At 44.5% G+C, this 15,277-nt stretch overlaps 1 protein-coding gene across 1 annotated transcript in view; it reads left to right on the top strand.

Annotated features, from left to right (window-relative positions):
• JARID2 (jumonji and AT-rich interaction domain containing 2) overlaps positions 1–15,277 on the top strand; it is a 314,361-nt gene that overhangs the window by 290,506 nt on the left and 8,578 nt on the right. Inside the window, exons 12-14 of the mRNA XM_019543649.1 lie at positions 78–192; positions 8,461–8,566; positions 10,898–11,080. Of these exons, the coding sequence (XP_019399194.1) occupies positions 78–192; positions 8,461–8,566; positions 10,898–11,080 (404 nt within the window). The remainder of the gene's footprint in view (positions 1–77; positions 193–8,460; positions 8,567–10,897; positions 11,081–15,277) is intronic.

The following is a 15,277-nucleotide window of genomic DNA, read 5'->3' as shown; positions in this document are numbered from 1 at the left end:
GGGTCGGACTAGATGATCTACTCAGGTCCCTTCCGACCCTAGAAACTATGAAACCATTTTCAATTCTTTTGTTTCAGGAGTGACAATTCCTTGGCTAAATATTGGCATGGTCTTTTCTACCTCATGCTGGTCTCGAGACCAAAATCACCTTCCATACATTGACTACTTACACACTGGTGCTGATTGCGTTTGGTAAGTGTTCTTGCATTTTACCCCATTGTTATGCATTGTTGTTCCATGAGGTCTTTGGCCAAGAAGCGACTGCAGGGCATTTTATATGGACAAAATACATAAGTTACAGTCAAAAAGAAATCTGTGCCAACCAATTCAGCTGGAAGTCAACACTATTTCATAACAAGATGTAGTGTAAGCTAAATGAGTAGGACTCCTTTCTCTGGAGGAAAAGGTTCTGTACATTTTTTATTCTCTGTAGTAAGATATGTCCCAATGAGCCACCTCTGTCTGATACAGACAAGAGTTCTTTTGATCATCTGCAATCAAAATGACAATTAATCCAGGCAGCTTTCTGTAGACTGATGTGTAGACTTATTGAGGCCAGCTCTGTGTTCTAGTTTTTGAGGTGATAGATCTCATCCTTCCTCTCAACCCTTCCCATCTTTCTTACGTTACAAAATATCTTGAGATTTTGTAGCTTCCAAGTGCCTCCTTCCTTTTGAATTCCTACCCAGTGATAGGAACATGTTCATTAATGCGTCCTAATTACTAGGCATTTAGTTTAGTACTTGCTTAAAGTACTAAGTAAAAGCACAGTAACTAGAGCTACTCTACAGTAGCGTCAGCACATGGTTATTTTGTGATACTTACTGTGTGTTAACCTAATAACACTGCACAGTAGGCTATTAGCACAGTTTTTAACTGCCACACTGCTGTGCAGTGTTATTAGGCTAATGCGCAGTACATGTCTCAGGTAGACCAGTGTCTGTAATCCTCTTAGGCTGCATCATCCTAATGTCCTGATGCAGGTTTGTACGTGTTTACTTGGCGGTGTCTGCTTACTGTACTTGTTGCTAGTCTACTGCCATAGATGATTGCAGTGGAAGTGCAATAGTTGATAGGAGTCACAAATGAAACAGATGCTAACAGCATATAATATACCTTCTTTATGTTACTACCCTGAAAAGTGAAAGGATTGACTGCTATAATCAACAGTCAGCCACACCAACAGTCTTTGGTTCAGTTCAGTTACTCTTTTATTATTAAAAATTATTTAAATTCCTTTTGGTATTAGTGATGCTAAAGCTGCATTGCAGTTGTGTGCAAAGCAGTGAGCTGCCATTACAAATGATGTGATTTAATATAATTATTTATTTCTGCATGTTACAGTGGCATCTCAAGAGGCCACCCTGTTGGCCTAGCCCTTGTGCAAATTGAGAAAAAGAAACTCTCTTATTAGGTAATAAACAATTACTCCAGATATACCCTAGTCACATGCTCTCCTGAATTATCCAGTACTACTGCCACTGTCAGAAACAGGATGCTGGGCTAGAGGGCCAATTGGTCTGATTCAGTATGGCATTTAGGTCCTTATGTCTCTGCCCTGAACAGTTTATAGGTTAAAAAGATCAAACAGACCTTGCTTTTTGATAGGAGAGAGATAGTTATACAAGTGGAATGCATTGAAATGCCCCCCGATGTCCTATTAGTTAGTGTCATGTCCACTCCATGATTATTCTTTTTTATTTTTTTAACCTTTGGGTATGTGGTTCTTTCATATTTGATTGTAGGCAGACCTTTGCTGTGCTTACAAGTAAGATAGCTTTATTGCCCCATTTTTGCTTTTTTAAAGCTTTACCACAATTTAGTTGTATGGGCTGGTATTTTCTGTGCTAGGATCTACATCAGGCTGATTTTTTTTGGAGAGCTCCAGAATAATCAGTTGAGACCCTTTGAGAATGAGATGAAGGGTAAAGTACATTGTTTAACTGGTGTTAAAATATTACAAATGTTTTGTAAACATTATTGCTCCAAAACATGGAGCCACAGACTTGAAATTTCGCTAGCATCAGTGGTGGGCTCTTTTTGTTATACCTGTGAAAATTTGACTGAACTTGTCTGCCTCTGAAAGTCACCATTTTCAAATATTCAGGGCTTCTGTTAGAGGCTGAGAGCTAAAGTTTTGCTCCAAGAAACATGCTTCAGCCTTGGACTGTGGGAAGACTTTTGCTGCAATTGCTGCACCCAGTTGTGGTGCCAGATGTGAAAACTAGGAGCAGGGAGCCTGTATCTATCTTTCCTGACTTTCAGGAAAGCCACTGCCAGCAACCATATGGCATTGAAGAAAAGGAAGAAGTACCTCCAACTCAAATGTTACAGAGTGAGGGGGGGGGAGGGCGTGACAAGTCCCGTGTGGGGATGAAGCGAAAGGTAGCAGGACAGAAATGTGAGAGAACATGGATAAAGTTTGTGTCTTGTCCCTGTCTAGTGCTGGTCTGCGTAGAGGAGGAAAGCCTGGTGTTAACTCAAAGAGCCAAGGTCTGTGTTCAGGATCTAAAAGTTCTCATATTGCTGATGACTCAGGTAGGGTCACTCTTGTCCCATAGGATAGGGTTTCTGGACAAAACTCTAGGCAAAACCCCTCTTTTTAAACTTCCAAGGGACACACACAAGCACTCAAAAACTTAAGGCATAACAAGGCACTCCAAGCATAAAGAGAAAAATCAATATATAACAGCAACACATTCGTTGCCTATCTTCTTGGATCCTAAAGCTAACTAAGGCCACCTTACTCTTGAAGGAGAGCCTCCAGCTGAAGGTTTCATATGGTTTAAACCATGTGCACAGTGTTGCACTTTTGGTCTTAGGTGTCCTGATTTTCCCCACGTAGACACACTTTAAGATTTTAGTTCAGACTCAGCAAGCTGTCAGACTGAACCCTTCATAGGAAAGTTGCCACCCTTTTTATCCTAAAGTGAGAGCCAGGTCTCCTACTAGTAAGAGGTCTAAGTCATGCTGAGTCCTACTCTGGGACTCCTCTGCTTGGCCTGGCTACTATAAGGCTCTGAAAAGACATGGTACTGGAGTGCTAGTACCACACCAGCATACTAGGTCAGGGCTGTCCAACCTCTAAGCAGCTGGAGTCTGCACACTGGGGGGCCACACCAACCTAGGCCATAGATGCCCCCTGCTCCACTCCCCTAGCCACAGGATCCCCTGGTACCACGTGCTGTGCCACACTGCACCTCCCTGACTCCTGGGGTAGTGGCAGGAAGCAGAAGGCAGAGGAGAAGGGGGATCCCAGAGCCCCTGGCTGCTGCAATGGGGGAGAGCAGCAGCTGGGTGGGAGCCTGAGGGTCACATGTTAACCCCTCGTGGGCTGCATGCACCCCGTGGGCTGCCAGTTGGACAGCTCTGTGCTAGGTCAGTGACTGACTCGGCACCCTCCCTGTCAACGCTGGCAGTTGGGGCGGGGGGCATAGTTGTCACCAGGGCTGACAATATTGGTGCAGCTTATGCCTGTTCTGTGTGGTTTGGCACCAGTGACTTCAACACCTTTGGATGATTCCCCATGTTCTCAAAGCCAGCTTTGCTGCTAATGGTACTCTCCCAAGGAAGTGTATGGCACCAGAGCAGGGGGCAGTAACCTACAGCCTGAGGGCCAGATCCAGCCTCCAGAGCCATTTGATTTGACGTAGCGCTTTGGTAGCATTTGGCAGCAGGGGCTTCAGCAGCAGTTCCTTTCCCAAGTTGGGGGGTGGGGAGGGGGCAGTGAGGGGAGAGCACCAGCTGTGGGTATTGCCCCCATGTTGCCTCAGGGAAGAGAAGTAGTGGCTGGGTCCCGCTTGCCAGTACTGAATTGCTTGGGGTTCGTAGTGCCTCAAGCACAGCAGCGTTTGGAAAGAGACCTCCTTTTCTGCTGATTCAGGGCCCATAATTTTTCACAAACCTGACAACTCAGAGCAGGGGCTTATATCAGCAGCCATATCATTGTCTTTGGATAAGACTCTGGTTCCTTTCGCACCATCTCATCCAAACATCTTGACAGCCTCGAGGATTGGAAATTCCCCTGCATCCCGCTGGAAGACATTCAAGAATTTTCTCATGTTTTTCATGCCAGTGTGTCAGGACGTGTGGCACTTGCAATTTGTGAGGGACCTTGCCAGTGTTCTGTGGCAAGAGTAACCCTGCACTGTCTTTGGGAGAAGACTGTTGCTGTACACAAGTGCACATGTTGCTTTTTTTATTGGTGCATATTGAAACAAGGTTCAGGGAACAACAAAGAATAATGCCAAATGAAAAAAACCAAGGCAGGTTATATTAATCTGCTCCTAAGAGTTATTCCTCAGCAAGTCCAGCATCCAAATATTATTGGCATTATTTCAATATTTTAAACTACAAGAAGTTATCGGCTTTTTGTAAAACAAGGCTTCAAGATAGCACAAAAGGATGTAACACTTTAATTTCAAAGGAAAAAAAGAATTGTGAAGGCATCACTTCAGGCAGCTCGGAGTGGCAGACATAACGTTGCATTCAGTGGCCAGGAGGAGAACAGCTCAGCATCAGAGCTCTGTTCCTCCATGAAAAGTCCAATCAGCAGTCCATGATCCTACCTTCAAAGGCTCAGATCTGTTTAATGTTTACGCGAGTCCTGTGTGAAGGGCTCCCAGGCTACTCCTCGCTCCTGCTTGGGTGTATGTTCCTGTGTTCTCTTGAAACCAGGGGAGAATTAATTCTTGCACATTAGCTATTGGGGCCTGGGCTTCAATTTTCATGAGAAACTTTGAAAACTTTCTAAAAAGAGACGATATTATCAAAACCTCTGTCATTAGCACTTCACAGATTACATGAGCTCCTAATCTTTTTCGGTGGTTTTGTTGGGCATTTATAGGATCCTGCCTTTTCCCTGTTTTGGGAGTTGTCTCTGCTCTTTTCAGGAACACTAATAACAGATTGCTGGGTCTCAGAAACAGTTTGTTGGATAGTTACTCCATTCCCATACTATTCCTCTTTTTTGTGCCACCCTCCCTGTTCGCCTTGCTTGGCCCTTCTCACAAGATATGAGTAGATTTATAGGCAGTCACTTGGCTGTTCCCATTCCAGCCCCAAAAGAAGGGGTTCTGTTCAATCTGTTTCCTGACACCAAGTAGAAAGGGTTTATTTTGGCTGCCACAGTGTCCATCCTGAGTTTAAAATGGCAACAGCAGGAACGCTTAACTTCCAACTCTAGATGTATGGTAATGGTTTGCACCTATCAGTTTCCAAAGTGTGGACTTCTGCATGCACAAGTGGTATTTAAGATTGTACGTAGATTGAATCGCCACCAGTACGTGGGCCCCATTTGGCTTTCCTGTGGCACTGGAAGCTTTTATCAGGGTCCCACCTGTTGTTACTACCTAAATAAAAGACTGTGCAACAGACTGCCTGACTAAATGATTGGCTGTTTGGAGGCTGGGCAGCACAGCAGATACAATCGGCTGCCTGTTCATCTTTCATTGATTTTCACCATAGAAATCAACAAAGAAAAATGAACATCGTCACCAAGGTGATGAGTACTGTTTATAGATTCCAGGATGCCTCTACCCAAGGACTGATTCAATACAGTAGCCATCCTAATCGCACAACTGCCATCAAAATTCTTGCACTGTAGCTAGGATATGTCTGAGTCTTTTGGACATATGGTCTCCTGCAGATTCATTATGCAGCATGCTAGCCTGCATTCGCAATGTTTGCAGAGCTGGATAAAATCAGCATGTATCCTGAGGCGATATCACCTTGACATGCTTCAGTGCACCACCCCTTCCAAATGGGTGGGTCCCTTTTGTGAGTGAGTAGAGACAATGTGGACCATTGTCAAGCATGTGGTGTATGGTTTGGAGACATCCAGATTCCTGCTGTTATTGAGATGCTTGCTCTGCCAAAAGGATTGTGGACTATCGACTAGCATGCACATGGCAACTATTTTTGCATATCATACTCTTAAAAACTGAACACTACAAGGAGAAATTCTTGTAGGGTCTCAACAGTGTGTTTCCACCCATGAGAAAACCTCCTTGATTATTGGATGTTATTGTGGTTCTCTCCGAACTGTAGCAGCCTGTGACACTGGTCTGCAAAGAGTTCCTGTTTGTAGCAACTACGTCAGCCGCGAGAGTTGAGGAACCATAAGCCCCGATGGCCTCTACACACTTTTCACATTGACAGTGTGTTACTCAAACCCTATCCCAATTTTCTTCCTAAGGTAGTTAAAGAAATGCATTTAAAGAATCTATCTTCCCCAGTGGGTTTCTGAGCCTGGCTTCCTAAAGGGAGAAACTTGGGTATTCTCAAGACCCATGGTATCTTAAGTCTTCTACTGAGAGAGAACAGAACTTTCAAAGCTTTCCTGAGATGGGTTGGTTGATTTGTGTAATATGCTGAAAGAAAGGAGGTCAAACATGATTAATCAAATGCTTTCCACAAGGATTGCATGATGCTTGGAGACTTGTTATGGCACATCTAGCTTAAATTAGGGCTCCTTCAGCCATGCTCCAGGTTTTCTTACAGACTGTTTCTTACAGGCTGCTACCAGGAGTTGATATAATTGAACGTGTGCTAAGGCTTTACATAAAACAGCACTGTGACACAGGTGGATGCCATGGATGAGATTCCTTTCCATTATGCACATCTACTCCTGGCCTGAGGTTCTGTTGCACAATGTTGGAAAGCCCTTCTAGAGATTAGGTTTCATTTAAAAATGACTCTAGGGAAAATCCATAATGTTCCTTAACTGAGAAAACGGCCTCTACTCAGGGCTGTTTTACACAGAAGAAATTAAACTAAAGACAGAATCTTCACACAGCTGAACAGTAAATCCCAAAGGCTCTTCTCACCGTCTCAGAGGTGCTGCAGTGAAGGAGCCATTTGATCTTTGAAACAATCATTCACTGGGGAGAAGCTCTTCCTTCACCACATTTTTCAAAAGCTCTGCATTATTCCACTGATCAGACTTCCTGCATTTGTCTTACAGCTTTAATTTCAATATTTCCAGTTTGGTGGGGGGGCAGCTGGGGGATTCATAGATGTTAGGGGGCTGGAAAGGACCTTTTGAGATCATCAGGTCCAGCTCCTCTGCGTTTGGGCAAGAAAGACTGCTGGGGTCAGATGACCCCAGCAAGGTGAGCGTCCAGACCTTTCTTGAAGATATCCAGAGTAGGTGATAGACTCCCCCCAGGAGTGGTACAATTCCAGACCCTAGGATTAGGCATAGCTCATGCTCTTTAAAGTCCAACTTTGTCAGCAGATGAGCAGTGAGAGCAGGTTCTGGGCCTGGTAGTTTGGCATATTTCTCCCAATATTCAGTGTGCAGAGACTGCTTACTTGTTATGCCAGACATAATTCTTTATGTTGCCTCATCCATCCTTACCAATTGTTTTTATCCACTTTTTTTTTTTCTTTGCTCCATGATAAGAGTATATACTCCTTGGGGCAGGCGCTGTCTTCCTGTTACATGCGTGCACAGCACATAGTCCAGTGGGTCCCTAATCGGAACCTCTTCCAAGCTACTGATGAACAATGAAATAATGATGATACAGATGAGCAACATCTGTTGTACATTTCTTTCCCCCTTCCCGCAGACTCTATCTGTCCCTACCTCTACTCCCCCTTCAATCTTTCTTCATCAGCGAGATAACCCTGTGAATCCCTTGCAGTTCCTCATTTGCATGAGAGTGAGATCAGTCGGGCACTCCCAGGCCATTTCATGTCCTTCTTGCAGTGGGAAGCTAGTTCCCCACTTTGGGGGACTGGTAAACGTGGGAAGATATGAAAGAATATGGAATACTGGTAAATCAGCACCCATCTTAAATCTCTCCTTGAGCACAGACCTGCTATGCATTATGCCTCTGTTACAGGGGACAGGTGGAGTACTCAGCTCCAGGCTCATCAAGTGAATGAAGGAGGCATATCTTGAAATACTTTGCTTTTATTAATAAAATATATTCTGTGGAAGTCCCCAAATCTGTATTTTGTTACTGCTTTGGACCACAAACATCTGTTTTTATTTAAGAAAAAAATGTTGGTTCACGCTTTCATTTGGTTCAAGCACACGCAACGCGTCTGGTCACCTAAAACAAGGATTAGCGTGATGGCATTCCAAGTAGGTGCTGAACAGATGGGAAACTTCTGCTGACATCCCTGGGACCAGATGTCATGTTCTTGCTGATTCTCCCTATTTTGTAGAGCAAGGAGATGTCACATCCTCTGTTTGATCGTTTCAGCCTTTTCATTTCCTTTGTCTCTGATGAATACTGTCGGTTCAACCCCAAATAAGCAACTTTCCATGAATTGAAGCATCTTGCTAAAAAAAGCTGCATGTGTTGGGGGAGGGGAGGTCTGTTTTAATTCCTTCCATTTGCTTTTAGCTTTGGAGGGGGGGCATTGGTCAGCCCTTTGCATTGCTGTACAAGTTGGAGGCTGTGGGCTACTGCAGAGCGAGTCCTTGCTGATTTCTCTCTTTCCAAACAGGTATTGCATTCCTGCTGCGGAGGAGAACAAACTTGATGACGTGGTACATGCCCTGCTGCAAGCAAATGGCACTCCAGGGCTGGAAATGCTTGAAAGTAACGTCATGGTAAGTCTGACTTCTGTCCTTTCTCTGTGCAGCATCCCAAAACCAACAAGATGGCTTCTGGCTAATCAGGAGATTTTACATTACAGTACATTTCTGTTTCTATTTTTAAAAGAAAATCAGTGGCTGCTGTTAGAGGCTGGACATTTACTGCCAGCAGCAGGATTTACCACGTGACATTTTCAATATATTTTGACTCTACAGGAAACTAAAACGTGGGAAAGAAGGTAAACCCTGCCTGGCAGTAAATGTCTGTTTTTAATATGGCACCTGATATATTTAAAATGTATATTTATTTATTTATTTATTTTAATACAAGTCAAATGTTTCATTTTCCTAATACCCAAGCTAGAGGTTTGGAGGAATTGATTGATTTGGAGGGTTGAGGGTTTCCTCAGTTCCTTAGTAGTTTGGTACTTTCTGTTTCCACCATTTAAAAACTATGACCATTCCCTTCCACTACTGCCACCACCACCCCCTCTTGTGAGGTTAGTGCACTGCAAATGTTACCCTTGACAGGATGAAAGTTTTGCTGCCCTGGCTCTCTGTGCCAGCATCCATCTTTTGGCTATTTGTTGATAGGGGACTTGAAGGCTGCCAGTCTGGGAAAGGGCACAGCATGGGCAGCAGATGAATTTTAGCTATTTTTTAGGCCTTGTTTATTGAAACTAGGAGCCCTATATAAAACCACTGCACTGACCTGAATCCAAGGTGGCTTTGAATTTTTAAGATGACCTCTAACCCCAATTAGATACTATACATGGCAGATTTGTAAATCTGTTATAAGTTTCCATGTACAGAATCTAAATATTGTGGTGGGTCATCTTAAATTCATTCCCCCACCTCTTGCCATGGCAGAGGGCAGGTAGTGGGGGACTCAAGTGGCCTGCCCTCTGCCCCTCCCATACGTTTCATAGACATCACAGATGTCATAGAAATTTAGGGGCTGAAAGGGACCTCTTGAGATTGAGTCCAGCCCCCCTGTTATAGGCAAAAAGTCTTTAGGGGTCAAATGATCCCACCAAGATATGCATCCAAACGTCTTCTGAATGAGTCCAGAAAAGGTGCTTGCACCAGCTCTGGGGACCAGCTCTGGGGGAGTCTGTTCCAGACCCTGGACACACGGACTGTAAAGGAGTTTTTCCTTATGTCCAGTCTAAATTGGCCTTCCAGGAGTTTGTGGCCATTAGACCTTGTTATCCCTTGGGGAGCTCTGGTGAACAACTGTTCTCCCAGATCTTGGTGCATCCCCCTTGTATACTTATAGACTGCCACTAAGTCCCCCCTGAGCCTTCTCTTTTCCAGACTGAAAAGCCATTTGCCATCCCTACTGCCTTCTTCCCCGCCAGCGCCCCATGCAGGGATCGCACCCCCTGGCAACTGACCACCACCACTTGCTCCTCCCCTTCCCCCACTTAGCCCTTCCCCACTTTCCCTCTGTTGCAGCTCTGGCTTCAGCTCTCACCACACCCCGATACTCACCCCGACTCCAGCCTGGGGCATGGCGCACATGGTCACTCTGGGGCTGGAGCTGGTGTCACTGCTGTGTAGCTGGGCTGAGGCTGGTGCACCCGTGTGCTCTGTGACCTGAGCTAGAGCCAAGATGAAGGGTAAAGGGCACCAGGGGGTGGGCAGGGTGCAGCAGCTGTAACTGGTCCTGAGCCTGGGTCAGGGCCAGAATCAGAGCCACAGCAGCCACCGCCTTCCCCTCCCCCACTTGTACTTGAATCCAAGACGAGGGGCTCCTCCCTTGAATGTTGAACGAGGGAAAAACCTCATCTTGAATTCAGGTGCATATGGTAAAGCTCTTCAGCTGTTCTTACCTTATAGTGTTCAAGGTGTCTTATTTAGCAGGCACGTGAACAGTTTTTGATGTTTTCTAGTGCCTTTTATACCTGAAGTAAACCTTTGTAGGCCGTCAAAGACAGGCTAGTTATCTGACAGTTTCTAGAGTTGCTGAGTTTCTGCTACAGGGATAACTGTCTCCCACTAAAGAAAAAAAAGTGGCTCGAAGGGTCAGAACTGTTAGGTGTTTCTTTTAAATTACAGCCTTGTTTTGATGATACGTTTCAAGCCGTTTGATGAACTGTTCGAGATATTATTAAACTAGTGTTTTGAGGGAAAAGGTCTTCTTGTAACTCTCAAATACTATGGGGCCTGACTTGGAAATGTGCACCTGCACTTTGTGTGTGATGAAGGAGATAGTTTTGGTGAAACAGTTGAGGTGTCGGTAGAGCTCAGCCTCACGATGTGGGAAGCAACACATTTTGAACTCAGGACCTGATCTCCTTGTGAAAAGGGATTGCTACTCCTCTTCTTTTTGTTTCCCTCTAGATCTCCCCGGAAGTCTTGTGCAAGGAGGGGATCAGGGTGCACCGTACTGTACAGCAGAGCGGACAGTTTGTTGTCTGCTTTCCGGGATCCTTTGTGTCTAAAGTGTGTTGTGGCTACAGTGTTTCTGAAACAGTGCACTTTGCTACCACCCAGTGGACAAGCATGGGTTTTAAAACTGCCAAGGTAAGGCAAGAAAAGGTGAACAAATAATTAGCTGCATCTTAGACAGTCAGCAAATTAAGCCCTTCAGCATGAGTGGCATGGAGACTCATGGAACTCCAGAGGGATTTGCAAAGTTGTATTTTAAGATATTATTTCTGCATTGCACAATGCACAATGCATTTTTTGGCTCCAGAAGAAAATCTGGAAGTAGTAAGTGGGTGCATCTACATGTGCCATTAAGGCAACACAATAAACTGTGGCACAGTTTGCACCAGTCAGCTGCTCCTGGGTCATGACCACAGCAGTTTGAGCTGGGGCGGAGTAGCCCTGGACTGGCAGAGAGCCTGGGGGGTCGGCCCTGGACTCTGGGTAGTGGTGTTGGGCGGCAGAGGAGCTGACTGGGGCACAAGGGTGCTAAAGTGCAGGGCTAGGCAGCAGGCAGCCCCCGCCCTTTAGCGCCCTTTTGCCCCAGCCAGCCTGTGTCACTGTCTACACGTGTTGCAGCAGAGTTAATTTACTGCACCCTAATACTGGTTCACGTGTAGATGGTGATGCTTTAATGTGGAGCTAATTAGTCAACTCTGCAGTGAAGTCCACGTGTAGATGCACCCACTGATAACCAAAAAAAACCTCATGCGGATCTGAAAATGGGAGGAGGTTAATTTAGAGTTAGGCTTGTAACTACTGACAGGGGAGCTTCACAAAAATTTATAAAGAGATTTCAGCTGTATATAGTGTGATGCTTGCTGGATTTATCTGATGCAACTTGTCCAAGTGCAATTTGAATTTCAAATGTAAATAGCAGATAAAATATAGTCATCACTTCCTTTGATAGGCAAAATCGATTGCCATATCCTTTGAATGTGACAAACATTTTTTTAAACCATTTCTTCTAAAAGTGGCCTGCATATTAAATTTAGGTTTAACAAGAAAAGTAAAAAGCTCTTATAGGCACCTTAGAATCCATATCCTTGTAATGGTGCCTGTATGAAGTGATTTACTGTCATTTTAAACAGAGTCAGAAGATTTGGGTGCACGTAAAATTCAGTTACATTCTTTGTATTCAGATGAAGACAGTAGCTTTCACAGCTCTGCTGTGAAGTTTGCATCTGTTTCTGTCCTTCATGAGAGACAAAGGACTGATTTGACTTGCCTATTGACCAGCCACATTTGACTGTAGGCAGCCAGTAAATTCACTTCCTTCCTTCTTTCCACACCATTAACAGATATGCCACCCAGCCACAAAAGCAAATGCACTCACCCAGCCTGCTGCTTCTGTAGATGACTGCTTGGCCTCTACTCCTTGTGGGCAACCCATTCTGTACATATATACTCCCAGAATGCAGTGTTGGTTTCCATGATGTATTGGCAGCATTTATAGATAAGTCAGTAGTATGATTTATCATGTTTTAGCATTGATCTACATATTTTAGCCTCAGATCAAACCATCACTATGTTCCAGGATTTTTGAGTTGGGGAAGACAGCTTGACTGTGGGCAATAAGCAATTACATTTACCTTGTCAAGATTCTGGTTTTGGTCCTGTTGTATTCTGGGTAAATAAAATTCTTCCCAGACTGTTTTTACATTCAGTATATTATCAACACAAACACTTGTTTAAAAGCAAGGTTGCTCCATTGTGGGTGGAATGGGATGGCAACGTTTTAGCCTCAGATCAAACCATCAATACCCTCTAGGATCTTCCAGTTGTGGAAAAAGCTGCTCTTTTAAGAGACAAGGCTTCTTACCAGCAGTGAGTGATAGTTCTGCCTGTCCCACAAACCAAAGAGTGCTTTCTTTTGATTAACAGCCTATATGAGCTTTGTGTGGGAAAGATAGATAAAACCTGATGGATTGAAAATTCAGCAGACTCTGTGATAACCTGCCTTTTACAGCCTTTAGAAGAACCTGCATGGCTGTATCAAAATAACCTGGAAACCTCTATAGTATTGTTCCATCTGGCCCCCTACACCCACCCCTGATCCTTCCCCTCTGCCACTTCTTTCTTCAAACCCATGCCCTCTTCTCAGCTCCCTTTTGGAAATTCCAGCTTGCTTCCTTCACTTTAACAAGCTGCTCTGCCACTTTCAAAGACAGTCTGACTCAGTGCTTTTAGGAGGTCTGTGAAATATTATGCGTAGGCAGCAAGATTCCTCCTGCAGACTGTTAATGAACTGACAGACATTTGCATATCTTGTCAGCTTTCAGTCCCAGACAACAATATTTTTAGTTTGCACATGCTTTGATAATATATTGGCTTTGTTCTTATTCTAAGTTGTTGTGATGTTTATTCTATACTTTACATGGTGCACCGTGTCATCTTGGTCAGCTGTTCTATATTACGTTTTGGCATGCATCCTCAGGATGCCTTATAGGGAAATCTGAACTCACTGAACAGGATCTGAATGATGTCATCGGACTGCTCTGGCTGTTACGAACTCAAGAAAACAAAATTCATAAACCAGTGGATGAAGTTAGGGAAAACTGTCATTTCAAAGTCCATCCTGTCACCTGGTAACATCCTATAAGATACAACGGGCATGGTTTGGGACAGCCACTTCAACGCTGATATGTGGGATTTCTCATTATGAGCATTCAGGCCAGTCGCAGCTCTACGTTTTGTGAATTGATTTTAAAAAATGAATTTATTATAGTGCATCCATGATTGAAGAGGGGCTGACAGAAGAGGAGCAGCATGCAGGGAAAAGCCTGCACTGCTGTGAGTAGGGGGAGAGGAGGAACAGCTAGAAGGGAAGAGCCTGCACTTATCTCCTCACTGGAGCCTGCACTTCACTTGCTTGTGTCTCTCCCAGCTGCACCCTTCCACAGCTGTCTTAGCACCCAGGGTGGCAGCTGCAGTGCCTTAGTTGAGATTCACTGTCCTATCCCATTGTTCTCCCTCTTTCACTCATGGTTTCCCAAAGTGAGGTGCCCCCACAGTCAGCCTTGGTTGCTCTTTCCTCACTATTGTGAATCAAGGAGCTGCAGAACATCCTATGTGCCTTTCCTAACAGCCTGGCCAACCCAGTCCCACCCTCCTGCAGCAGAAGCACCAAGTGGTCAGCTCTTTCCTCCTCTGCTACCAGCACTATTGAGTAACCTTCCTGGCACACTTGTTAATGTAAAGTACTTGGGTGGTTGTAATCGCATGTGAGACTTCACTTTCACTTGGTGCTCTCTCAAAATGGAGCAGTCTGGGGGTATTTGTACTGGAGAGGAAGTACAAAGAGTATTTTGGTAGGTATGTAGTGAGGAAGAACTTCAAAAATTAAGCTTAATGTTCTAGGTGTCTCATCACCTGGTTAGTGAGGACAGCCTGCAAATCAGGCTAAGTTTAACTTGGTTTTCCATTTTTTGTTTTGCATCTACCCTTTCCAACGAGGTGTTCCTTGCAAAGGTGGCACCTTCAAGTCACCCTGTGGCATAAAAGTTGTTTGGCCTGCTCCTACTCTGTTTTTAATGAATAGATCCTCTTTGGATGCTGGAAATCAGTCTTGCCCAGCTGCAAAGTGGAAAAAGGAATTAGCCTGCATATGCAAGTACAGGAGAGGGGTTCATCTTCAACAGGCAACAGCCCCCCAGCCACAGGAATCAGTGCAGGGCAAAGTGGTGTTGTACCTTCAGAGACTTGCACAGAGGTTCCCACCAACAGGAAAATTGCTATCAATGTATGATTTCACTTTGCTCCCTTCTTTGCCCATCCTTCCCTTCTTCCCATTCTGCCATTTACTCAGATTCCAGTCCTGGATTTGTATGTATTACATCTGTTATGCCCCCGGTGTGCTTAGTGATTTAAGATTAGAACAGCTTACCTCAAAAAGCCAGAAACAAAGGAGACTGAGCAGTCTCATGACCTTAGGAGGAATAATCCCATTACTTAATTCAGACAGGTTTGGTTCACTTCTAGTAGACACCCCATGAAAAGGCCTTACGATTGTTGGGTGTGGTGAGCAGGTTATGCAGTATTGTTTGGTGGACGGCCAAGTTGCCCTAGTGCACATCCCACAGGGGGTCCAGAGGAGGTCTACTCTATGGCGTTATGCTTTCTCTATCCTTCTTCCTGATTGAATAGGACTCTCTCTCGCTAAGATGTGTACTTGAAATGTTGTGAAAGTCAGTTTACAGTAGAGCACCTGCCAAATACTGAAGGATTTTGTTTCACTGCATGAGATCACTGGTACAGATTTTGGCTAACTGAATTTTTGCCGCACTAGATTGC

The sequence above is a fragment of the Crocodylus porosus genome, unplaced genomic scaffold (assembly GCF_001723895.1).
Source record: "Crocodylus porosus isolate Cpor-Errol unplaced genomic scaffold, CroPor_comp1, whole genome shotgun sequence".
In the NCBI taxonomy this organism is placed as follows: Eukaryota; Metazoa; Chordata; order Crocodylia; family Crocodylidae; genus Crocodylus; species Crocodylus porosus.
The sequence above is the reverse complement of the archived record's forward strand: the minus strand, read 5'-3'. Positions and strand labels throughout refer to the sequence as shown.